Source organism: Coregonus clupeaformis, unplaced genomic scaffold (genome assembly GCF_020615455.1).
Source record: "Coregonus clupeaformis isolate EN_2021a unplaced genomic scaffold, ASM2061545v1 scaf0416, whole genome shotgun sequence".
Lineage (NCBI taxonomy): Eukaryota > Metazoa > Chordata > Actinopteri > Salmoniformes > Salmonidae > Coregonus > Coregonus clupeaformis.
The window spans coordinates 205,683-231,583 of record NW_025533871.1 but is presented as its reverse complement, the minus strand read 5'-3'; the positions used below and the strand labels follow the sequence as shown (position 1 = coordinate 231,583).

The following is a 25,901-nucleotide window of genomic DNA, read 5'->3' as shown; positions in this document are numbered from 1 at the left end:
TTGATTTAATATTATCTATACATATACTAAATAATGGTTAATTTTTATGCCAACCAGGTAGGCTATACTCCTGTTGTAAATCAAATAAAATTGTATTGCTCACATACACATATTTAGCAGATGTTATTGCGGGTGTAGTGAAATGCTTGTGTTTCTAGCTCCAACAGTGCAGTAGTATCTAACAATTCACAACAACACACACAATACACACACATTTAAAAGTAGAATAATGACACCTTTGGGATGAGAAATATATAAATATTAGGATGAGCAATGACGGAGTGGCATAGACTAAAATACAGTAGAATAGAATACAGTATATACATATGAGATGAGTAAAGCAAAAATATGTAAACATTATTAAAGTGGCTAGTGTTTCATTATTAAAGTGGCCAGTGATTCCAATTCTATGTATATGGGGTAGCAGCCTCTAAGGTGCAGGGTTGCATAACCGGGTGGAAGCCCGGTTACGCTAATGTTCAGAGAAGCAATTTTCTTAATATTAGGAAAGTTGAGAGATAAATATAGTAGGCCTAGCCTATAGAAAGCTGATGGGATCCTCCTCTTTTTAATAGAGGCCATCACTCTGTTTTCTCACGCAATTGCATAGCCTATAGAAATGTTGCGCAACATGAGCTCATGGGGACTCATTAAGTGTTTGATTTGATTTTTGATAACATTTGCATTGATGTCAGAGTGATTAGAGGGACAATAGAGTGCTGAGTACCAGGCAGTTAGCAAGTTTGGTAGGCTACTAATGACCATCAGCAGCATCAGAGCTTGGAGAAGCCTAATTACCGTGACTAAACCGTCACATGGAATTTGACTGCCGTCATGACTCGTGACCGCCGGTGTGGCAGTAATACGGTCACCGTAACAGCCCTAGTTGTCCCCATAGGAACCCTTTTTGGTTCCAGGTAGAACTCTTTCGGGTTCCTCTGTGGAAAGTGTTTTACATGGAACCCAAAACGGTTCTACGTGGAACCAAAAAGGGTTCTTCAAAGGATTCTCCTATGGGGAGAGCTGAAGAAAACGTTTAGGTTCTAGATAGCACCTTTTTTTCTAAGGGTGTACGTTTGCTTTGTGAAGCGAGTGAAGGGTGTGTGGGTTTACCTCATATTGGTGTTTTCCCTCCAGCATGCCTTACCTTGCAGTGTAGATGGAGGGCGGTTGACTGCTACGTGTAGAACTGGGTCTTCTGTCAAGCCTGTCTGTTCTTGCTCAGACATTATGAGAACAAACAGGGATGCAATATTTATTGTATAGATGGTTTAGCTGAGAACGTCACGAAAACGATGCACACGCTTTAATGGGGCAGAAGGCAGTGTGTTGTTGTTATTCTGGATGGCCTGATAGCTAGCAACGATGACAAGGAACTGCCATGTGGGCAATTGTAAGTGGCTCGTTTCAGTTAGTTTGATCTCGTTCTTGATATCATGTCTTCTTTTGAGGTGTTTTGACTGTGCCAATATGGCAAGCTAGCTAACCAACAACTGTAACAATGTATTTGAGAGACATCAAGTGCTCAATGTGCAACTTTATTTATGTTTTCAATAAACATTGGAGACAAAATATAGTTAACATGTTGTCAACAATCTAAGCCAACCCTGTCTGTTTTGCTCCATAGCTCCTGGGTCTCCTTCATGGGTCACATGGTTGTGGCTATTTCCCCTCTGCTGCTGCCCAAACTTCCCTCAGAACAAAAGAGCCACAGAGCCTTGGCCCCTTGGTGGAAAACTTTTACAGCGTGTTTATTGGGATGCCAAACAAGCTTCATTTAGTTTCTGCAAAATAGAGAAAGTGTTGGGTCATTCAACTACACACATGCCTTACACCCACATTTTGTACACACTAAAGGATTTTCATAAGAGCCCATAGTGTCAGAAAGGGTGGTGAAAAGAAGAGAACTTTGGCTCTGCACTCCAACCCAACACACATGTTACCACAAGCACTCACACGATGAGTCACACACTCATTCACACATTCTTCCATGGTACACCCTCATACTTACACAGCCGTGACATCTCCTATTCCTTCCCCTGCTCTCCTTTCACCTACCCTCCCATCTCCCATCTGCCTCTCTCCTCTCTCTGGGTAGTGGGGCCGGTACTAAATCAGATGAGAGTGTCTGTGCCTGCAGGATGGATGACAGCAGGGCAGGCTGACTCTGGGCTTGAAATAACCTGTATGTTTTTATATCCAAAGGGGAACCCCATCAATAGAGGCCTCTACTCTCCCATCTGCTGCCCTCTCAAAGGCCTGTTACACTCCCCCCATCTACAGCCCTGTCAAAGGCCTCCTATCCTCCCTCCCTCTCTTCTCCGCCTCTCCCTCAGCTACTGCCTCACGTGGTCTGCTCTGCTCCCTCCCTCATTGTCTGACTGGAATGTCTCTCACCAACCTATTCCTTATCAAGGCTGTCACTTTTCCATCACTCGGATCTCAGTAACTACATGGTCTATCCAGACACTGAAGGTGTCCATTTCCTTCACAAGTCTCGCATGCTAGGCTTCACGGTCTGTGAATATGAATACTGACAGTCCTACTTCTCTCCAGTTCTCTGTCTTTGTGTCTTTGCAAAATTCCATTACATAGCTCGAGGGAGTTAAGGCTATACAATTCACATCGTTATTATTGTCATATATTATCCTTCACATATGTCTCCCGTTACGCAGTACCAATGATTTATACTGTACAACATATTTAATATGCCAAGTTAACAATGATCCATATGTCGTCATACAATCCATAGAAGCCATTTAATCAAGCACATAGGGTTCAGAATGTGAATTTTGCAATGACCCATCATACACATTATTTTGACCTTCAGTCTAAGCTTTTCTCTAAGCTTTCGTCTTTTATTGCTTTACCATTTCCTCACTGTTTTCCACCTCTCTTTTTCCTTGCAGTCCAGTGTGTCCTTGTAATGGTGCCAGATGTGACTGCTATGTTGGATAGCTGCTGTACCTCTGTTAAAAAGGTGATGCCAGGTGTCCATAGGCGCTATGTCCTGTACAGTGACAGGAGGAGAAAGTGTAGTGAGGAAAATTCATGGTCACCTGACCACTAACTCGAGCTCAGAATAACTCTGCCCTTCAGGAAGACAGCTCTGCTCATAGGGAGGAGAGAAATACATGTGTACAGTGCCTTGCGAAAGTATTCACCCCCCATGGCATTTTTCCTATTTTGTTGCCTTACAACCTGGAATTAAAATGGATTTTTGGGGGGTTTGTATCATTTGATTTACACAGCATGCCTACCACTTTGAAGATGCTAAATATTTTTTTGTGTGAAACAAACAAGAAATAAGACAAGAAAACTGAAAACTTGAGCGTGCATAACTATTCACCCCCCCAAAGTCAATACTTTGTAGAGCCAGCTTTTGCAGCAATTACAGCTGCAAGTCTCTTGGTGTATGTCTCTATAAGCTTGGCACATCTAGCCACTGGGATTTTTGCCCATTCTTCAAGGCAAAACTGCTCCAGCTCCTTCAAGTTGAATGGGTTCCGCTGGTGCACAGCAATCTTTAAGTGATACCACATATTCTCAATTGGATTGAGGTCTGGGCATTGACTAGGCCATTCCAAGACATTTAAATGTTTCCCCTTAAACCACTAGAGTGTTGCTTTAGCAGTATGCTTAGGGTCATTGTCCTGCTGGAAGGTGAACCTCCGTCCCAGTCTCAAATCTCTGGAAGACTGAAACAGGTTTCCCTCAATAATTTCCCTGTATTAGCGCCATCCATCATTCCTTCAATTCTGACCAGTTTCCCAGTCCCTGCCAATGAAAAACATCCCCACAGCATGAGGGTTGGTGTTCTCGGGGTGATGAGAAGTGTTGGGTTTACGCCAGACATAGCGTTTTTCTTGATGGCCAAAAAGCTCAATTTTTGTCTCATCTGACCAGAGTACCTTCTTCCATATGTTTGGGGAGTCTAACACATGGCTTTTGGCGAACACCAAACGTGTTTGCTTATTTTTTTCTTTAAGCAATGGCTTTTTTTCTGGCCACCCTTCCGTAAAGCCGTGCTCTGTGGAGTGTACGGCTTAAAGTGGTCCTATGGACAGATACTCCAATCTCCTCTGTGGAGCTTTGCAGCTCCTTCAGCGTTATCTTTGGTCTCTTTGTTGCCTCTCTGATTAATGCCCTCCTTGTCTGGTCTATGAGTTTTGGTGGGCGGCCCACTCTTGGCAGGTTTGTTGTGGTGCCATATTCTTTCAATTTTTTTATAACAGATTTAATGGTGCTCCGTGGGATGTTAAAAGTTTCAGATATTTTTTTATAACCCAACCCTGATCTGTACTTCTCCACAACTTTGTCCCTGACCTGTTTGGAGAGCTCCTTGGTCTTCATGGTGCCGCTTGCTTGGTGGTGCCGCTTGCTTAGTGGTGTTGCAGTCTCTGGGGCCTTTCAGAACAGGTGTATATACAGTGGGGAGAACAAGTATTTGATACACTGCCGATTAAGCAGGCTTTCCTACTTACAAAGCATGTAGATGTCTGTAATTTTTATCATAGGTACACATCAACTGTGAGAGATGGAATCTAAAACAAAAATCCAGAAAATCACATTGTATGATTTTTAAGTAATTAATTTGCATTTTATTGCATGACATAAGTATTTGATTACCTACCAACCAGTAAGAATTCCGGCTCTCACAGACCTGTTAGTTTTTCTTTAAGAAGCCCTCCTGTTCTCCACTCATTACCTGTATTAACTGCACCTGTTTGAACTCGTTATCTGTATAAAATAAACCTGTCCACAAACTCAATCAAACAGACTCCAACCTCTCCACAATGGCCAAGACCAGAGAGCTGTGTAAGGACATCAGGGATAAAATTGTAGACCGGCACAAGGCTGGGATGGGCTACAGGACAATAGGCAAGCAGCTTGGTGAGAAGGCAACAACTGTTGGCGCAATTATTAGAAAATGGAAGAAGTTCAAGATGACGGTCAATCACCCTTGGTCTGGGGCTCCGTGCAAGATCTCACCTCGTGGGGCATCAATGATCATGAGGAAGGTGAGGGATCAGCCCGTCTGAAGTTTGCCAATGACCATCTGGATGATCCAGAGGAGGAATGGGAGAAGGTCATGTGGTCTGATGAGACAAAAATATAGCTTTTTGGTCTAAACTCCACTCGCCGTGTTTGGAGGAAGAAGAAGGATGAGTACAACCCCAAGAACACCATCCCAACCGTGAAGCATGGAGGTGGAAACATCATTCTTTGGGGATGCTTTTCTGCAAAGGGGACAGGACGACTGCACCGTATTGAGGGGAGGATGGATGGGGCAATGTATCGCGAGATCTTGGCCAACAACCTCCTTCCCTCAGTAAGAGCATTGAAGATGGGTCGGAGCTGGGTCTTCCAGCATGACAACGACCCGAAACACACAGCCAGGGCAACTAAGGAGTGGCTCCGTAAGAAGCATCTCAAGGTCCTGGAGTGGCCTAGCCAGTCTCCAGACCTGAACCCAATAGAAAATCTTTGGAGGGAGCTGAAAGTCCGTATTGCCCAGCGACAGCCCCGAAACCTGAAGGATCTGGAGAAGGTCTGTATGGAGGAGTGGGCCAAAATCCCTGCTGCAGTGTTTGCAAACCTGGTCAAGACCTACAGGAAATGTATGATCTCTGTAATTGCAAACAAAGGTTTCTGTACCAAATATTAAGTTCTGCTTTTCTGATGTATCAAATACTTATGTCATGCAATAAAATGCAAATTAATTACTTAAAAATCATTCAATGTGATTTTCTGGATTTTTGTTTTAGATTCCTTATCTCACAGTTGAAGTGTACCTATGATAAAAAATTACAGACCTCTACATGCTTTGTAAGTAGGAAAACCTGCAAAATCAGCAGTGTATCAAATACTTGTTCTCCCCACTGTATACTGAGATCATATGACAGATCATGTGACACTTAGATTGCACACAGGTGGACTTTATTTAACTAATTATGTGACTTCTGAAGGTAAATGGTTGCACCAGATCTTATTTAGGGGCTTCATAGCAAAGGGGGTGAATAAATATGCACACACCACTTTTTTTTTTTTTTGTAACAAGTTATTTTTTAATTTCACTTCACCAATTTGGACTATTTTATGTATGTCCATTACATGAACTCCAAATAAAAATCAATTTAAATTACAGGTTGTAATGCAACAAAATAGGAAAAACGGCAAAGGGGATGAATACTTTTGCAAGGCACTGTAAGTAAATGATTGAAATGGAAGGGAGAGATTACGGTTAACATATTGTATATTGAGTTAAAGACAACTCTGCTTCTCTTCATTAATTATTGCTCAGACTATGTAAGATGTGCTGGATGGATGACAACACTGCAAGATCAATGTAGCCTGAAGGCAGCTAGCTTCTCCCCCTCAGATCCTTGGTTATTGTTAGCGACAGAGACAACGTTATGTAATACCTGTAGGCGGTAGAGCAGAGCCCTATGGCCAGGCGCTGTGTCATTAGCATGATCAGCCCCAGTGTTAATTAGCTGGCTGCTGCTGTTTAGTCATTCATGTATTCAAGCTGCCTGCAGGGTGGCACTGCACATCACCTCCTATCGCTCCCTGGTATCAACCTGAAGTGAAACTTTCAAGACAGCAGTTTTCCTGCAGATTACTATTCTCTCTCTGGGTTTACCTTTGGCTGACACGTAAATTATAACAGCTCATGGTTAAACCTTTGGTGTGATTCTCTTGATTCTTCTCCACAAGGGTGACTGACGGGATATCCTCTGAGGCGCAACTGATTGGATTTTTAAATGAAGGGCGTATGACACGTCTTCTAACCAATTAAACATGAATCACATCAGATTAGATGGATCAGAGGGAGACTGCAGGCAATTCTTGATCGCCATTAAATACATTATTCTTAAACTCTCTCTACTGAGACTCATTATCGGCAAGGTCGGTACATTCTGAGTGAACAATACATACACTATGGTGGAGTTGGGGTCCAGTGAAGGAAACACTATGTTGGGGTTCAATTATTTACACAGGGAGGTTCTGCTGCACCTCCTAAACACCCACTTCCACACGGTTAGCACCACAAAAATAGAATTAGTAATTATACACTGCTCAAAAAAATAAAGGGAACACTTAAACAACACAATGTAACTCCAAGTCAATCACACTTCTGTGAAATCAAACTGTCCACGTAGGAAGCAACACTGATTGAATATACATTTCACATGCTGTTGTGCAAATGGAATAGACAACAGGTGGAAATTATAGGCAATTAGCAAGACACCCCCAATAAAGGGCTGGTTTTGCAGGTGGTAACCATAGACCACTTCTCAGTACCTATGCTTCCTGGCTGATGTTTTGGTCACTTTTGAATGCTGGCGGTGCTTTCACTCTAGTGGTAGCATGAGACGGAGTCTACAACCCACACAAGTGGCTCAGGTAGTGCAGCTCATCCAGGATGGCACATCAATGCGAGCTGTGGCAAGAAGGATTGCTGTGTCTGTCAGCGTAGTGTCCAGAGCATGGAGGCGCTACCAGGAGACAGGCCAGTACATCAGGAGACGTGGAGGAGGCCGTAGGAGGGTAACAACCCAGCGGCAGGACTGCTACCTCCGCCTTTGTGCAAGGAGGAGCAGGAGGAGCACTGCCAGAGCCCTGCGAAATGACCTCCAGCAGGCCACAAATGTGCATGTGTCTGCTCAAACGGTCAGAAACAGACTCCATGAGGGTGGTATGAGTGCCCGACGTCCACAGGTGGGGGTTGTGCTTACAGCCCAACACCGTGCAGGACGTTTGGCATTTGCCAGAGAACACCAAGATTGGCAAATTCGCCACTGGCGCCCTGTGCTCTTCACAGATGAAAGCAGGTTCACACTGAGCACGTGACAGACGTGACAGAGTCTGGAGACGCCGTGGAGAACGTTCTGCTGCCTGCAACATCCTCCAGCATGACCGGTTTGGCGTGGGTCAGTCATGGTGTGGGGTGGCATTTCTTTGGGGGGCCGCACAGCCCTCCATGTGCTCGCCAGAGGTAGCCTTACTGCCATTAGGTACCGAGATGAGATCCTCAGACACCTTGTGAAACCATATGCTGGTGAGGTTGGCCCTGGGTTCCTCCTAATGCAAGACAATGCTAGACCTCATGTGGCTGGAGTGTGTCAGCAGTTCCTGCAAGAGGAAGGCATTGATGCTATGGACTGGCCCGCCCGTTCCCCAGACCTGAATCCAATTGAGCACATCTGGGACATCATGTCTCACTCCATCCACCAACGCCACGTTGCACCACAGACTGTCCAGGAGTTGGCGGATGCTTTAGTCCAGGTCTGGGAGGAGATCCCTCAGGAGACCATCCGCCACCTCATCAGGAGCATGCCCAGGCATTGTAGGGAGGTCATACAGGCACATGGAGGCCACACACACTACTGAGCCTCATTTTGACTTGTTTTAAGGACATTACATCAAAGTTGGATAAGCCTGTAGTGTGGTTTTCCACTTTAATTTTGAGGGTGACTCCAAATCCAGACCTCCATGGGTTGATAAATTTGATTTCCATTGATAATTTTTGTGTGATTTTGTTGTCAGCACATTCAACTATGTAAAGAAAAAAGTATTTAATAAGATTATTTCATTCATTCAGATCTAGGATGTGTTATTTTAGTGTTCCCTTTATTTTTTTGAGTAGTGCATTTCTATGGTTAGCACCATGCACCTGGCCCTCTACTCACTGCCTACCTCCAGTCTGAGGGAAGGGGTTGGGGAGGGAATCCATTCAGCTCTCACATTGCTGTAATGAGTTAGAGCGGAAACCCAATAGTTGGTGGGCAGTTTCTCAAAAACACACAAACTCACAGGCAGGGACAGAAGATGGGATTGTGTGTGTGTGCGTGCGTGCGTGCGTGCGTAAATTCATGTGTGTGTGTGGTGTGTTAGAAATACGTTTCTGATACATATATGTCCCCTTGGGCCCCTGAAGGTCATGGTTCTTTATTTGATGGCTGATTAGTGTTGAAACATCCCCTCTCTGTGCCCTGATGCCAGCTAACAGGATTAAAACAGCCAGCTTCTTCAGTCATCCTCACACATCTGTCAGTTTCTATTCTATCACTTTCCCCCGCACACACACACACACACGCACGCACACACACACACACACACACACACACACACACACACACACACACACACACACACACACACACACACACACACACACACACAGTCTTGTATAAATAACCTTGCGGGGACACACAATTCAGTCCCATTCAAAATCCTATTTCCCTAACCCCTAACTAACCCTAACCTTAACCCTAACCCTAAAACTAACTATAGCTCTTAACCCTAACACTAATAAAATGTCCCCAGTTGGTACAATTTTTTGTTCGTTTACTATTCTTGTGGGGACACATTAGTGTTGACCTTTATGTCCTCAGTGAAAGCGAGCTTTCATTTTCTGGTATGTGCAGCAGTACCAGTCAGTCTCTGCAGTGCAGAAGGCCCCTCTCTCACCCTGGCTGTTACCATTGGACCCTGACTCTGAGATGACCCCAGCAGACTCCCATCTCTCTGCTGGTCAGCTGTCCACTGGCCCTCTCATTGTCCCCCCTCATCCTGCTATTAAGAGCACAGTCACAGCCAGGGCAGGTTGTTCTGGTCATTGATATGTAGAAGATGGAGACTGCTATGCCAGCTGTGTGATACTCAGATCCCATTCCTGTCCCCCCTCCATTATTCAGTGCCCCAACACAAGAAGCCCTAAAATCCATGGATTGTTGTTGTTTTACTGGAGTCTAGAATATGGAGATTTTTTTGCGTGCCAAAGCAGTTAGGCACTACAGGCTGTGAGAGTTTAATGAGGTATGACACTTTGTGTGCGGTATTTGGACAAGCTTCACTGAAAAAAGATTTATCAGACTGTTCATATGTTCGGCCTTCTTGTTTTTAAGTCTCTAGTACTTATGTTTTGCAAAATGCTTCCCTCTGTTGTTGCTGTTTGTTGAAGATTTAATATCATGAGACCAAGATGACCAAATCATGACCCATTTTCCTGATGGTGTTGGATTTAACATTAGTGAGCCCAAAGTCACGGTCAATGATTTTCTCCATTGAATAACATGAGCTAGATTAAAATGGACCAGAAGTTCTCACTTCATCACTCCTACATATATTTGGTGAGACTATTGTTTGGTACTTTTTAGGTCACTTGATGTAGTGAAGTGAACTGTTTCCTCCTATGCTGATTTACTGTAAGTGTTTGCCCCAGATGGTCTTGTCTTACCTACAGTAGCACCAATAACACAACATCTCAAAGCACTTAGAGAAAGTGATAGCACAACTGTCTGGGTTTACCATCTCAGATCTGCTCAAGTGGCTTTATGCACTTCTAAGCAAAGAGATGCAGAGACAAGCACTCAGGTTTGTTTGCATTGTGTCTTTTCAGATAAAAACGGATGAAGCAGTGACCAAAAAAAAAAAATGCTTTCCGCTTCACGAAGATGGAAGATGTAGCTCAGCTGGATGGAAGATGTAGCTCAGCTGGTAGAGCACGGTGCTTGTAACGCCAAGGTAGTGGGTTCGATCCCCGGGACCACCCATACACAAAAAATGTATGCACGTATGACTGTAAGTCGCTTTGGATAAAAGCGTCTGCTAAATGACATATTATTATTATTACTTCCTCAGTCTGCGGTTGTAGACCCTAGGCTGCACAGCCTGTTTGACTTCCTTCCTACCTTTGGCAGTTTCAGGTGTAAAACCGCAAGGTGCTGTAGTGTAGCCAACTAGGACACATGCTCTTTCAGATATTGCACAATACAGCCTGTAACAACTAAAGCAGTTGTGCTTTTTATATAAAGATACTGTTTGTGTGACTTGTTAAAAATAGGAAAGTGCATTGGGAATGTAGCAGCAGTAGTGAATCATATTGTTCCATTCTCTCTTTCATTTGAATCCAGTTGTAAACAGAGAATGTTTCTAGAACTTTCTGCCTGCATGCTCTAAATAGCACTGGCCGTTCTAACTATCTCGTTCTCAATTTCTGTCACTGTCACTCCTCTATTTCTGATGACACTGTTTTCTCACAGCAACACTAGGCTGTGTGTAGTGACAGCACTGTGTCCTTGTATTCCCTAACCATTTTACCCCGAATAGATACAAGTCTAGATGGAATAGAATTTGCATATAAATGTCACGGTTGTCTTACAGTGAAAATCGAATCAAACTTTATTTAAAGTGCATTTAAAATCGCAACTCACTTTATAGTAAAACATATCTATTAATATTAGTTTCTGTTACTTTGAGTGGTGGTGCGTCTCTGTGGTAGGTTCCAGTGAAGGCTACTCTACTCTCTCTGTCTGCGTTTCATTTCTCAATATCCTGCAGCTATCGGCTGGATTCCACACATCCCACATGAGCTTGGATCCTCCAGCTGGAACCAGTTTCCAAAGGAAGTTCCCCAGAGAAATCGTCTTATTTATAGAGGCATTTAATTTTGGGATCGCTGACCCATGATACCACTGTCTTGGAACAGAATGTATTGAAATGCAAAAACTCAGCTCCAGCTTTTACTTTGTTCTTTCTTTTCTAGTTTTCAGTCTCTGTCCATCTCTTCTCTCCGTCTGGAGTCTTTTTGAAACTCGCTCCCTTTTGCACTCATTCTTTCACTCATCCGTTGTAGAGCCACATTGATTTGCCCCACTTTTTTCTCTTGGAGTTCATTGACAAGAGTTTTGTTTGTGCTTATTGTATCTGTCTGCAGTAGTCACTCAGTATTAGGATCACTTCCCGGTCCAATACCTTGTTCACCTCTTTGATGTTTCCCTACAAGACTCAGATCAGTGAAGGTGAACAAATACCCCCTGGAGCCATAAGAGGGAGACAACAGATAGTCCATTCAAACCAATGAGCTAATTGATAGAACAGCAGCTGACCTTCTAGGTCATGGATTGGTCCGAAGAACAACTTGAAGTTTTGATTGGCATGTTGACAAATGCTAGTCTGTCAGTAGGCTTCGATATTGTTGAGATGGGTCTTTGATCAATATGTAGAGAGACGCAACAGCTTAGCCCTTTATCTCAGCACCCATACACACTCTGTGATTTTCCATAAACAGACACAAACTCTTCACCCCTGGCCTCTGAAATGAGGTGACAGGAAAAGCCTTCTGTGTCGACAGATAGAGTACTGTAGCTGTGGTTTTGTCAACTGCGCTCCATGGAAATGTATGCATGTTTCCTATGTGTAACCACATGTAAGTGAAATGTCTGTCTGTCTGTTTGAAAAAACTTATTTTAGCAGACTGTTCAACCTCCTTTTACACACATGGTAGACAGTTGCAAAATAGACACAGGAGTTCTAGATAATTTTCTTTGCAATCCTGATCCTGAGGAGCAACTTAGTGCTTGATTGATTCATTGAAGCCATACAGTACTGTCCCCTCCATGTAGGTCTAAACCACTGTGGATGTACAGCGAAAACACCCAGGTGTCTTGTCCAGCTGCAGCCTTCAAAACCTCTGTCTCCCAGCCAGACACAGGCTATAAGAAGGGAAACGTTTGGCCTATCTCCTCTATACCCAAATGCAATCTCTTCCAGTCAACGTCTTTGGGTTTCTGCGCTCTTCTTTTATCCCTCTGTTTCATTTCTTCTCTTACTTTCTCATTCTTCTCTCGTTCCTGCTCTCATTCTACCTTCCTGTCTGCGTCTGATGAGGTTCAGGTTACGTACTTAACAAGAACCATGTATCCCCCTGTTTTCCTTTCTCTCTCCCTCACTCTGCCCCTCTCTGCAGTTCAGATTACATCCACAGTTAGCTGATAGAAGAATTTTCCACCTTATCTTCTGAGTCAGTCTCTTCACCTGTTCTCCTCTTTTTCCACATACCTGTATATGTTAACTTTTTTCTCTCCATAAAAGCGTTCCCTTTCCATGCGAGGGGACAACAGAAATGGTTTGTGGTCCAGACGGAGCAAGTGTGTGTGTTTCTGTGTTGCTCATTGGCTGACATCCTGTCTGGAACATTCACAGGCGATCTCCCCCTGACAGTTGCTTGTTGTCACATATCCCTGACAGAGATGTCCTACAAAGGCGACAGGGCCCAAACCATCTCCCTCTCTGTCTCTGCCTCCCTTTTAGAGAGTACGAGACAAGACTCTCAGGGGATAGTGTTCAGTGCAGGTGAAAAGAAGGGGGAGGTTATCTCCTTACTCTACCGGGCTGCCTCAGCTGCCTCAAATCACCATCTCTGAGCTGTAGCATGAGCCCTGGTGGGGAGTGACAGAGCGAGCGATTGAGAGAGGTGGGTGCCTACTAGGGGGGCTAGGCAGGGAGTTCATATGGAGGGGACATTAAAATGGCATGGCATAGTGAGATGTTATAGATCATCCCCCCCCTGAAATCTTAATGAACATGAAATGGAGAATATGCATCACAAGGAGACTGCAGGCAGTGAAGGTGTTACATAGATACATAATACATATCTGACGGCACTGCTCCCGGTCTTTCATATCATCTCCTTTGTGTTTGAGATTCCTCAAGATAATCCACTAGTACGGAGACCAGGCAGAGAACAGTCAGAGACAGAGATGGTATTTTAGACAAGATCTTTGAGCGAAAGCATGGTGTACGAGCGTTCCTCATAAATGTGTTACTCACGGGAACTGGTGAGTTTGCTGCTCAGTGTTTGGGACTAATGTGTTGGTCTATTACTGCAGAATCATTGCTATGTTTATTCCACTAGTTGCATCTTTGTACGTTTGGTGTGCCACACACTAGTAGCCTACGGTGGGTGTATTTTTGTATTTAGTCTCTCTCATCAGCATATAGAACAGCTTTCCTTAAGCCAGAGAAAATAATTATGGCTCAGCCATGCAACTGATCCATTAAATGAGTCTCCCTCACACCCGCTGTGTTATAGGCCTGGTGTGATTAAGTTGCAGTAAACCTGTCAGATACAGGCTCTGATGGTGATCAGGCGAGGGATTCTGCACTAGACTCCAGGCTCATCTCATGTTTTACACTCCAGAGAGTTTGTTTGGGGGGGTTGATTTGAGAATTCATATCCTTTTACACCAAAGTTTCCCGCCCTATCAGACTCTTCAGTCGCCTCACTCTCATACATAGATAAACCATGCTGTCGCTGCCTCTAGGGATCGGAAATGAGTGATCAGAGTTTCAGTTTCTGCCCTTACAAGATGCCAGCTCAAACGATCTCAGCCCCCCCCCCCCCCCCTTTCTCTCTCTCTCACGCTCTCTCTTTCGCTCTCTCTCTTTTACACTATCCTCTCTCCCCTCTCTTCTCTTTCTGTCTGTCATGTCTACCCTCACTGTCAGCAAATGCAAATTAACTCTTTATGTGGTTGGCAGGGGTCATGACCCTGCAAAAATTTGCAGTTTTATAGCTATTCTCATGCTATTCTACACATTTTGCCATGAGGCTGAGAGACAATCTTGCAGTTTTACAGCTAGTTTCCTGTAATTCTATTTTTTTTTGCCATGGCTTATGACCTGTTCAAATGCTATCTGGGGGGCCCCCGCCTTGCGGGGACTGTGGGGGTGTGTGGTACACCAGTGATGACCTGTCTGTAGAGTATTTTCATTCTGTCTTTCTGCATTCTTTCCTTTATGGTAACCAATTCATCAGTGTCTTGGGACTGCAAGTTGCCATGGTGTTAAGCCGAAGTCTGAGTCTGGACACGCTTGATGTCAATGGGTTTACTGGGTTGCCATGGTGCAAGTTGAAGCTTCGTTTCTCATCATTGGCTGTTTGCAAATTACCGTTGCAATTTTCTTCAAGCTGTACTGGCTCTAGATAATCTCTAACGTGTGACCATTCATCTGTAACCTCCTGTAACTGGCACCAGAACAGTATGAAGAGGATGGCCCATTGTATCTCACCTACTCAGATTGGCCCCAGATCACACCTAGCAGGAGAACATATTTCTGAACTTCACAGGGACACTGTACTTTATGTTACTCATTTATCGACCAGAATGTTTTGCTGTGGCAGTTGTGGTTAATGATCATAGGATAGGAGTAGACTAGAACGTGTAAAAAATGAAGTCCCACTGTCAAAGGAAATTGTACTGGACTGTCCAACTAACCATTGTCTCTGTTTTGTGTTTGAATCTGCAGGTAGCCAACTGAGTAAAGACGACCATGCACTCCTGAGTGCACAGCATCGCTTGTGTTTCCTGCTTCTCCCTGGATCATCATCGGCTCTGTGATGAACCACACCCCTAGCCCCCACATGGCCGAGGCCGCTAAGTCCGGGGCGGGCCTGCTCTGTGGCCTGGGCCTGGGGCCGGACAGGGTCCGCTCTCCTGATAGCCTGACCCACACCCCCAGCCCCACGGGGGGCACCCCCAGCTCCAGCCCTCCCCTGCTGCTCTCTCCTGGCCTGGGCGAGTCTGGGGATTGGGAGAGCCGTGAGGAGCTGCGTCTGAGGGAGCTGGAGGAGGCCAGGGCGCGAGCTGCCCAGATGGAGAAGACCATGCGCTGGTGGTCGGACTGCACGGCCAACTGGAGGGAGAAGTGGAGCAAGGTGCGTTCCGAGAGGAACCGGGCACGGGACGAGGTGCGGCAGCTCCGCCAGAGGCTGGATGCCCTGACCAAGGAGCTAACAGGCGCACGGCGAGAGCGCCAGGAACTGGCCTCCGAGAACGAGACACTCAGACAGGAAGCACTGCGTCTCCGTGCTGACCAGGCCTCACCTTCCCACGCCCCCTCAGCACCACCCTCCTCCTCCACCCCATCCTCCTCCTCCTCACAGCCCCTTGTGGACAGCAATCAGGACAGGGTGGGCGAGGGGCCCGGGTCACCAGAACAGGAACCAGTGAGAGATGTAGACACAGAGAAACCTGACCGACAAAAGGTGGGAGAATGGTCACACACTCTAGAACCAAATAATATCAGTAAGAGACTCTATACAACAACCCAGAACAGTCAGAGAATAGTTTGCACAGATCTGAGCCAGGGGAAAGGTTGGTTGGAGGTCTTGGTAGAAGATCGAGCACCAGTCACTTATTTGGGCCAGCGTTTCATCTTGTTAATGAAGAGCTAGCAGCAGATATGGCTCAGAGCATAACCTCCAGCTGTGCCTTATTGAGGTCTTCCTACCTGAGCATTGTGCCTCAGTGGGAGCTCTGCTGGAGTGTAGCTTTTGTTCTTCAAATAGAATCCCTCCTGCACAACCCTATCTTCTACCCAGGGGGCACAGACTGGGTACTGCAGCATTGGAGCCCAGTCGTTGTTGAGAGTTGGACAAGATTAGGTTTCTGTTTTTAGGAAATGTGTATCTTGGCAAGGAGTGTTCAGCTGTATGCAGCTCAAGCAGCAGTGAATACAGATCAGTGTCATTAGCAATCTGACTTGACCTTCAGCCAACTCACACACGGGGGCTGCTGTTTCCATGGAAACACTCTGACAGACACTTTCACACTCATACAGAACAGGAGGTCCACTTCAGGCATGAAAGGTAATGGCAATAACCTTTCTCAGTTTCCCAGTCTGTAGCCAAAGGGAACACAGGAAATAAGTGAATAATGAGAAGACATACAACACAACCTGGAGGAGAATGTCCAGTGAGATTCTTCCTCAGTGGCTCACCATGGGCCAACACACACACAGAGCTCTTCCTAGGCAAGCAGCTGGCCATTGTTAATAAATCACTGTTGGATAAACAGCAGCATGTAGCTGAGCTGGGCATTGTGGGGCTGCTCACATACAATCCCATTTCCTGCCCCTCCATTGTTCTCTCCCTCAGTCTTACACAGACACGCTGAGTGCTTCCACATGTGGCGGGCTGGGTGAGAGGAGCAGCGCTACCCACCCACCTCCACCTCATACATTAACCTCTAGGTCCCCCTGCTGGCCACCGCTGGGAACAGCCTGTGTTTTTCCTCCCATCTGATGGTTGTGCTCTAGTGCTCAGCTCTCTCAGTAACAGGAAGTTGGCCGAGGGTCCGGAGCCCTGCGTGACTCCCAGAGACAACCCTTTGATACTTAATCCTAGCTGTGAGGAAGAGAAGGACGAGAATAACAATAATATACAATAATATGTGTTGTTTAAAAAAAAAAAGGCAGTTTTTGATTACTCCGTCAAACGGCCTGGGAATTTATTTTTTACAGACAGGAAATGGGGATAGGGGGTAATATGATAGCTGCTGTACCGGCGCTGTTGAGTTAGGGAAAAACCTGTCTCCCTGGTGGGGTTTAATTAAGAAAAGTAAACATTTGCTTCGCTCTCCAGCCTTCTCTCTTGGAGTGGAGCTGTGATGGCTGACGTCAGGGTTTCAGAGTGGGGTGACTCCACTACATGGTTCATCTAATCAAATCAAATGTTATTTGTCACATGCTTCGTAAACAACAGGTGTAGACTAACAGTGAATGAAATATATCCCTCTTCCTCATTCCTCTCTCCTAACTGGTCATTCTCCCTTTTACTTACAACCTCTGTCTCCCTCACTCCCTTCCACTTTCTATATCCTCTTTCTTTCTTTCTTTCTTTCTTTCTTTCTTTCTTTCTTTCTTTCTTTCTTTCTTTCTTTCTTTCTTTCTTTCTTTCTTTCTTTCTTTCTTTCTTTCTTTCTTTCGTTCCCTCCCTTCTCCTAGGAGCTGGAGCTGTTGGAGTCAGTGCTGAGGTCCAAGGCGGAGGGTCCAGACTCGTGGGACGCCCGTAGTGCCAGCAGCCTGCGTTCTGCCCTGAGTCGCCAGGACCGCAGCCGGCTGCTCTGGGATGACATCACTGCCATGGAGGAGGACCCCGGCAAGATCAACGCCCTCCAGCTCCGCCTCGACGAATCACAGAAGGTCCTGCTCAAGGAACGCGAGTAAGAGAGAGGGATCGAGGGAGAAGGAGGGCAATATTTAGAGAGGTTGAGGAATATTTAATTATGTGAAGGTGCTTTCCTCAGATATATTATGGCTTGTATGGAATTGGAGCCATACGAGACACCTTTCACAATGCATCCATCCATCATATTTCATTATCAAATTAGCATTAATGTTGAGTGTATGGAAAGTGTAGACTAGTAACTGCTCTGTCTCTCTCTGTTCCACCCTGGCCGGGATGCCAGTCTTATAATTTACAAGCAGAGCCTCCTGTTTTGGCCTGAGCTCAGCTCTGGCACTGCTGCAGCTTCCCACTCCCGCCAACACTACCATCAGCCCCATTATCTTTTCCATTAGAATCATAACTGTTTTATGAGCTCTCTGGAGGCTGCTGATTTCGCTGGTGATTTGTCTGCATCTTCAGGTCCAACAATCTGGCAGAGCCCGTCTGTCTATAAGACTGGTTTCTGTTGGGCTATTCTGCAACATTCTGGAACATTCATTCTGTCAGTGTCATAGGCACCCTGCTGACCTCAGAAGATATTCGCCCAGAATATCGAAGTCAGCTGTCACTTTTAGTTAACCATAACATCTATCCAACTCGGTTTTGATGGCATCATGGTTACATAGTATTTTGGGGACACAGGTTCTGTCAAGTCTCTTCCTTCAAAAACATATTCAATAGGCGTAGCTATTTTCCTGTATTAAATATTCAGAACTAATATTGTGTATGCTTTAGATTGTTCTCTGCAGGCTTGTAATCCATCTCTGTTGAATAGTCATTACCTATGTTGTTAGAGTAGTATTTAACCAACTCTCTTCTCTCCCCAGGGATAAGCATGCACTCAGTAAGAGCATAGAAAAGCTGGAAACAGAGCTAAACCAATGGAAACTCAAATATGAGGAGCAGAACAAGACCAAGCAGGAAGCCATGAAACAGGTGAGATTGAGGGTCACCTTCTAATCCCCCAACACCCGTCCAGGGGACATATACGTGCCCTCTGAGGCCACGCATCAAACGGGGTAAATGCATCAAACGTCAGCCCTTTCATCCTGGTGGTTTTAGAAGTGTTGTCATCATATTGGCCATGGGAATATGGCCATACCCCCCGTACCTATGTCAATACAGCCTGGCAGACTGGCACACATCCACCTCACACAGACACACCTGCTGAGACAGCAGCTTCAAAGAGCCAGGGCCGCCGGCTCAGAGAGAGGGTCAAGGGGCCGGAGGATGGCATGAAGGTGAGCCACCCACTCTAAATACAGCCCTGCGGGATAGGTGTCAGCTGGTGGGTGAGGGGAGAAGGCACTGTCGGGGGGCCTGATGACCAGAAACCTCCAGGAGCCCCTTCCTGGCTGGCAGGGCAAACCAGCACCATGCACCGGAGCCATCAAACCCCAGGCCATCAAAGTGGAAGAGGGCAAGGCATAGCAACGGACCTTAAACCTCCTTTTAACCTTCACGAAGCCTGCTTCTGAAAGACACAACCCCCTGCCTCCTCCCTTGGCCCACCTCTCAGCCTTCTATCACGAACCCCCAGATCGGGCGCCAAACTAAAGGGCAGGCATACTGTACCAACTCCCGGAACCGGACACCAACTTTCAGAACCGGACACTATTATTATTATTATTATTATTATTATTATTATTATTATTATTATTATTAAACACCACATATAGAGATATATAAATATACAGTGAGGGAAAAAAGTATTTGATCTCCTGCTGATTTTGTACGTTCGCCCACTGACAAATAAATGATCAGTCTATAATTTTAATGGTAGGTTTATTTGAACAGTGAGAGACAGAATAACAACAAAAAAATCCAGAAAAACGCATGTCAAAAATGTTATAAATTCATTAGCATTTTAATGAGGGAAATAAGTATTTGACCCCCTCTCAATCAGAAAGATTTCTGGCTCCCAGGTGTCTTTTATACAGGTAACGAGCTGAGATTAGGAGCACACTCTTAAAGGGAGTGCTCCTAATCTCAGTTTGTTACCTGTAAAAAGACACCTGTCCACAGAAGCAATCAATCAATCAGATTCCAAACTCTCCACCATGGCCAATACCAAAGAGCTCTCCAAGAATGTCAGGGACAAGATTGTAGACCTACACAAGGCTGGAATGGGCTACAAGACCATCGCCAAGCAGCTTGGTGAGAAGGTGACAACAGTTGGTGCGATTATTCGCAAATGGAAGAAATACAAAAGAACTGTCAATCTCCCTCGGCCTGGGGCTCCATGCAAGATCTCACCTCGTGGAGTTGCAATGATAATTAGAACGGTGAGGAATCAGCCCAGAACTACACGGGAGGATCTTGTCAATGATCTCAAGGCAGCTGGGACCATAGTCACCAAGAAAACAATTGGTAACACACTAAGCCGTGAAGAACTGAAATCCTGCAGCCCCCGCAAGATCCCCCTGCTCAAGAAAGCACATATACAGGGCCGTCTGAAGTTTGCCAATGAACATCTGAATGATTCAGAGGAGAACTGGGTGAAAGTGTTGTGGTCAGATGAGACCAAAATGGAGCTCTTTGGCATCAACTCAACTCGCCGTGTTTGGAGGAGGAGGAATGCTGCCTATGACACAAAGAACACCATCCCCACGCTAAACATGGAGGTGGAAACATTATGCTTTGGGGGTGTTTTTCTGCTAAGGGGACAGGACAACTTCACCGCATCAAAGGGACGATGGACGGCGCCATGTACCGTCAAATCTTGGGTGAGAACCTCCTTCCCTCAGCCAGGGCATTGAAAATGGGTCGTGGATTGGTATTCCAGCATGACAATGACCCAAAACACCCGGCCAAGGCAACAAAGGAGTGCAAGAAGACGCACATTAAGGTCCTGGAGTGGCCTAGCCAGTCTCCAGACCTTAATTCCATAGAAAATCTGTGGAGGGAGCTGAAGGTTCGAGTTGCCAAACGTCAGGCTCGAAACCTTAATGACTTGGAGAAGATCTGCAAAGAGGAGTGGGACAAAATCCCTCCTGAGATGTGTGCAAACCTGGTGGCCAACTACAAGAAACGTCTGACCTCTGTGATTGCCAACAAGGGTTTTGCCACCAAGTACTAAGTCATGTTTTGCAGAGGGTTCAAATACTTATTTCCCTTATTAAAATGCAAATCAATTTATAACATTTTTGACATGCGTTTTTCTGGATTTTTTTGTTGCTATTCTGTCTCTCACTATTCAAATAAACATACCATTAAAATTATAGACTGATCATGTCTTTGTCAGTGGGCAAACGTACAAAATCAGCAGGGGATCAAATACTTTTTTCCCTCACTGTATATAAATATATACATAGACACAATAGTTTGGGACACTCTTCTAAGCAGACTCTTCAATGTCCTCTTTATTTATTAACGTTAATGTCCTTTTTGAGAGAAGAATAATGGTAACAAAAAAAATAAAGAATAGAAATTCACGTTTTCTGTGTTGCTCGCCATCAGAGTCCGAAAAAGGAAACGGCTATCTCCTGCAGATAGTTCACTCTCGTAGTTCACCCCTTTTTTGCCAAACTGAACTGACCTTTTTGGACTGTAGCCCTGTAGATGAGGCACTTGACATGTCACTAAAAGAAAGCAAATCTGTATGCGTTGAAAAAAAATGAATTGCAGAGCGGCACCTTTTTGTTTTTTCCCCCCAACTTTGACATTTTTCGCAGGTAACCGTGGAGTTGTAATATTTTTTTTTGTCACCATTGCCTATTTGCTCCATTAAAATACTCATTTTTTAGGCCTCCTGTAGCTCAGTTGGTAGAGCATGGCGCTTGCAACGCCAGGGCTATGGGTTCGATTCCCACGGGGGGCCAGTATGAAAAATGTATGCACTCACTAACTGTAAGTTGCTCTGGAAAAGAGCGTCTGCTAAATGACTAAAATGTAAATGTGTGTGTTTACAGGAGAAAGCCACTAGGAGGCACTCTGTGCTCAGAGCAGATAAGCTGTGCGTGTGTGTGTGTGTGTGTGTCGATGTCATTGGAAAACCATGAATGGACTGGCAAGGTAGTCAGTGAAGACTGAAGAATCTCTACGGATATCATGAAGGGCAGAGAGGAGAGGAGAAGGTTGAGATGTGGCATGTGTGTAATATGTACCTGGACCACAGTGGGATTTCAGATGTTAAATGGAGAAACCACTGTAGCCTGCACAGCTGAGTGAGAACATTATGTTGTATGGGAATTTATCATCCTTGAAGGTGGCTCAGTTTATAGGAAGAGAGAGAAGTAACACTAAGACCACGGATGCCCATATTTATCTACCAAGGAGCTTAACACCTGTAGTAGTTCCTGCTGTCTGGCTGTATCCATATCGCTCACTCTCTCTCTCTCTCTCTCTCTCTCTCTCTCTCTCTCTCTCTCTCTCTCTCTCTCTCTCTCTCTCGCTCTCTCTCTCAGCTGAACATGTTGAAGGAGGTACACCAGGATGAGTTGGGTCGTATGTCGGAGGACCTGGAGGATGAGCTGGGAGCACGCACCAGTATGGACAAGAAACTGGCCGAGCTACGTGCAGAGGTGAGGCTTAAACACACAGCCAGTGGGCTTTTAACCATCTATAATGGGTTGTAATGGACTGGACTTACATAGCTTTATAGATCTCAAATCCCTTTACACTTAATGGGAGTAATTCAGCCCATTCAACATCAATTAAACTCAAGTTTACTCTCGTCTCTGACTCCATGTTACCCACTAGTCGACATGGTGGCATTGGGAGCTGGCTGGGTGGGCAGTGTGTCACTGACGTACTAAGTTGTCATTTTTGGAGAGTATATTTCACGCCTGTGGCTCATGGTGGAGCGGAATGAGTCCTCTCCTTTGAAGTGTTCTTTAGAGAGCCCTCCTCCCATGTCCTGTCCCCCCTCAGAGGAGCATGTCACATTGTCCCAGCGGCCCCTGGGGGCCCGACGCCAGCCCGCTGTCAGCCCCACGTGCCTCACGCCTCTCCTCTCTTTTCTCTCCCTCTCCTCTGTTCTTCCTCATTGCCCCAGCAGCAACATCCTCTCTGCTCTGTGCTGCTCGGATATCAGCTGTGGGAATAAACCCTGTGCATGTTGAATGGCTCTGCTGTGGTGGCTGGCAGTCCGGGCTGAAGGAAAGGAGAGTATGATAAAATGCTAATGGAGCATCTCTTCACTTGTAGAGCGTTTACAAAGGGCTTTACTGTCACGACCTGGACACTGGTGCTCTGACTGACTAACTGACTGCAGGGAGGCGTCTCTATATTCCTCTCTGGTACAGCGATTGGTTGTTTCAACTTTCCCTCTGACCACGTCCTCTCCCTCTGATTTTACATTGTTTTCCCTCCTCTCCACCATCACTCCCTCCTCCCACTCCTCCTCAGATGGAGCGCCTGCAGGTGGAGAACGCTGCTGAGTGGGGCCGGCGGGAGCGTCTGGAGACCGAGAAGCTGTCCCTAGAGAGGGACAACAAGAAGCTGCGTGCGCAGACGGAGGACCTTGAAGAACAGCTGGCCCGTAAACGGCGGCAGGCGGCCAGTGCCCTGGACACTGACCTCAAGACCATCCAGACTGAGCTGTTTGAGAGGAACAAGGTGAGAGCAGAGAGCAGGAAACCCGCTCCGTGCACCACTGACTCAAAGAATGTAAATTATGCAACGCTAACCTTGTACCTACAGTATGTTTGCCCTCTAGTTGTGAGCCTTTTCTTTGTTTTCTGAAATAAACGTTAGTCAAATACAGTGGGGGAAAAAAGTATTTAGTCAGCCACCAATTGTGCAAGTTCTCCCACTTAAAAAGATGAGAGAGGCCTGTAATTTTCATCATAGGTACACGTCAACTATGACAGACAAATTGAGAATTTTTTTTCCAGAAAATCACATTGGAGGATTTTTAATGAATTTATTTGCAAATTATGGTGGAAAATAAGTATTTGGTCACCTACAAACAAGCAAGATTTCTGGCTCTCACAGACCTGTAACTTCTTCTTTAAGAGGCTCCTCTGTCCTCCACTCGTTACCTGTATTAATGGCACCTGTTTGAACTTGTTATCAGTATAAAAGACACCTGTCCACAACCTCAAACAATCAAACTCCACTATGGCCAAGACAAAAGAGCTGTCAAAGGACACCAGAAACAAAATTGTAGACCTGCACCAGGCTGGGAAGACTGAATCTGCAATAGGTAAGCAGATTGGTTTGAAGAAATCAACTGTGGGAGCAATTATTAGGAAATGGAAGACATACAAGACCACTGATAATCTCCCTCGATCTGGGGCTCCACTCAAGATCTCACCCCGTGGGGTCAAAATGATCACAAGAACGGTGAGCAAAAATCCCAGAACCACACGGGGGGACCTAGTGAATGACCTGCAGAGAGCTGGGACCAAAGTAACAAAGCCTACCATCAGTAACACACTACGCCGCCAGGGACTCAAATCCTGCAGTGCCAGACGTGTCCCCCTGCTTAAGCCAGTACATGTCCAGGCCCGTCTGAAGTTTACTAGAGTGCATTTGGATGATCCAGAAGAGGATTGGGAGAATCACATATGGTCAGATGAAACCAAAATATAACTTTTTGGTAAAAACTCAACTCGTCGTGTTTGGAGGACAAAGAATGCTGAGTTGCATCCAAAGAACACCATACCTACTGTGAAGCATGGGGGTGGAAACATCATGCTTTTGGGCTGTTTTTCTGCAAAGGGACCAGGACGACTGATCCGTGTAAAGGAAAGAATGAATGGGGCCATGTATCGTGAGATTTTGAGTGAAAACCTCCTTCCATCAGCAAGGGCATTGAAGATGAAACGTGGCTGGGTCTTTCAGCATGACAATGATCCCAAACACACCGCACGGGCAACGAAGGAGTGGCTTCGTAAGAAGCATTTCAAGGTCCTGGAGTGGCCTAGCCAGTCTCCAGATCTCAACCCCATAGAAAATATTTGGAGGGAGTTGAAAGTCTGTGTTGCCCAGCGACAGCCCCAAAACATCACTGCTCTAGAGGAGATCTGCATGGAGGAATGGGCCAAAATACCAGCAACAGTGTGTGAAAACCTTGTGAAGACTTACAGAAAACGTTTGACCTGTGTCATTGCCAACAAAGGGTATATAACAAAGTATTGAGAAACTTTTGTTATTGACCAAATACTTATTTTCCACCATAATTTGCAAATAAATTCATTAAAAATCCTACAATGTGATTTTCTGGATTTTTTTTCTCATTTTGTCTGTCATAGTTGACGTGTACCTATGATGAAAATTACAGGCCTCTCTCATCTTTTTAAGTGGGAGAACTTGCACAATTGGTGGCTGACTAAATACTTTTTTTCCCCACTGTACAACCACTTACTGTTTCCTTGTTGAGATTCAATTGGCACATGCACATTTGCGCTGAGTTGCAATCTTAGAGCAACAGCAATGAGCAAACAGTCGGTGGTTGTATTTTATTAACATTTATTTAATAAGTATGGATTTCAGCAAACAGAAAGGACAAACATAGGTACAAGGTAAGCATTTCATAATTATTATTGACGTTGGGCAAATCGATGTAGTCGGAGCTGAATTCCACAAAGCCTGGTCTCAGCTCCACTCCGTTGGTGGAGTTCATCAGAAACTTCCTTCACAATGGAGTGGAGTTTAGTCAGCTGCATTTTATGTGGTGTAAAGTACTAAAGTAAAAATACTTTAAAGTACTACTTAAGTAGATTTTGGGGGTATCTGTACTTAACCATTTTTTTGGGGGACAACTTTTACTTTAACTCCACTACATTCCTAAAGAAAAGAACAGGAAAATGGTCCAATTCACACACTTATCAAGAGAACATCCCTGGTCATCCCTACTGCCTCTGATCTGGTGGACTCACTAAACACAAATACTTTGTTTGTAAATTATGTCTGAGTGTGTGAGTGTGCCCCTGGCTATCCGTAAATAAAAAAAACAAGAAAATCGTGCCATCTGGTTTCCTTAATATAAGGAATGTGAAATTATTTATACTTTTACTTTTACTTTTGATACTTAAGTAGATTTTAGCAATTACATTTACTTTTGATACTTAAGTATATTTAAAACCAAAGACCTTTAGACTTTTACTCAAGTAGTATTTTACTGGGTGACTTTCACTTTTACTTGAGTCATTTT

The 25,901-nt window shown here is 45.1% G+C and overlaps 1 protein-coding gene across 2 annotated transcripts in view; it reads left to right on the top strand.

The window, feature by feature from the left end:
* The window catches only part of LOC121573339 (coiled-coil domain-containing protein 102A), a 76,121-nt gene that overhangs the window by 21,241 nt on the left and 28,979 nt on the right, over positions 1-25,901 (top strand). For both annotated transcript variants that reach the window (XM_041885229.2, XM_041885230.2), the window contains exons 2-6: positions 15,100-15,838; positions 17,578-17,795; positions 18,628-18,736; positions 22,207-22,323; positions 23,150-23,359. In XM_041885229.2, the coding sequence (XP_041741163.1) occupies positions 15,191-15,838; positions 17,578-17,795; positions 18,628-18,736; positions 22,207-22,323; positions 23,150-23,359 (1,302 nt within the window). In that variant the 5' untranslated portion in view covers positions 15,100-15,190. The remainder of the gene's footprint in view (positions 1-15,099; positions 15,839-17,577; positions 17,796-18,627; positions 18,737-22,206; positions 22,324-23,149; positions 23,360-25,901) is intronic.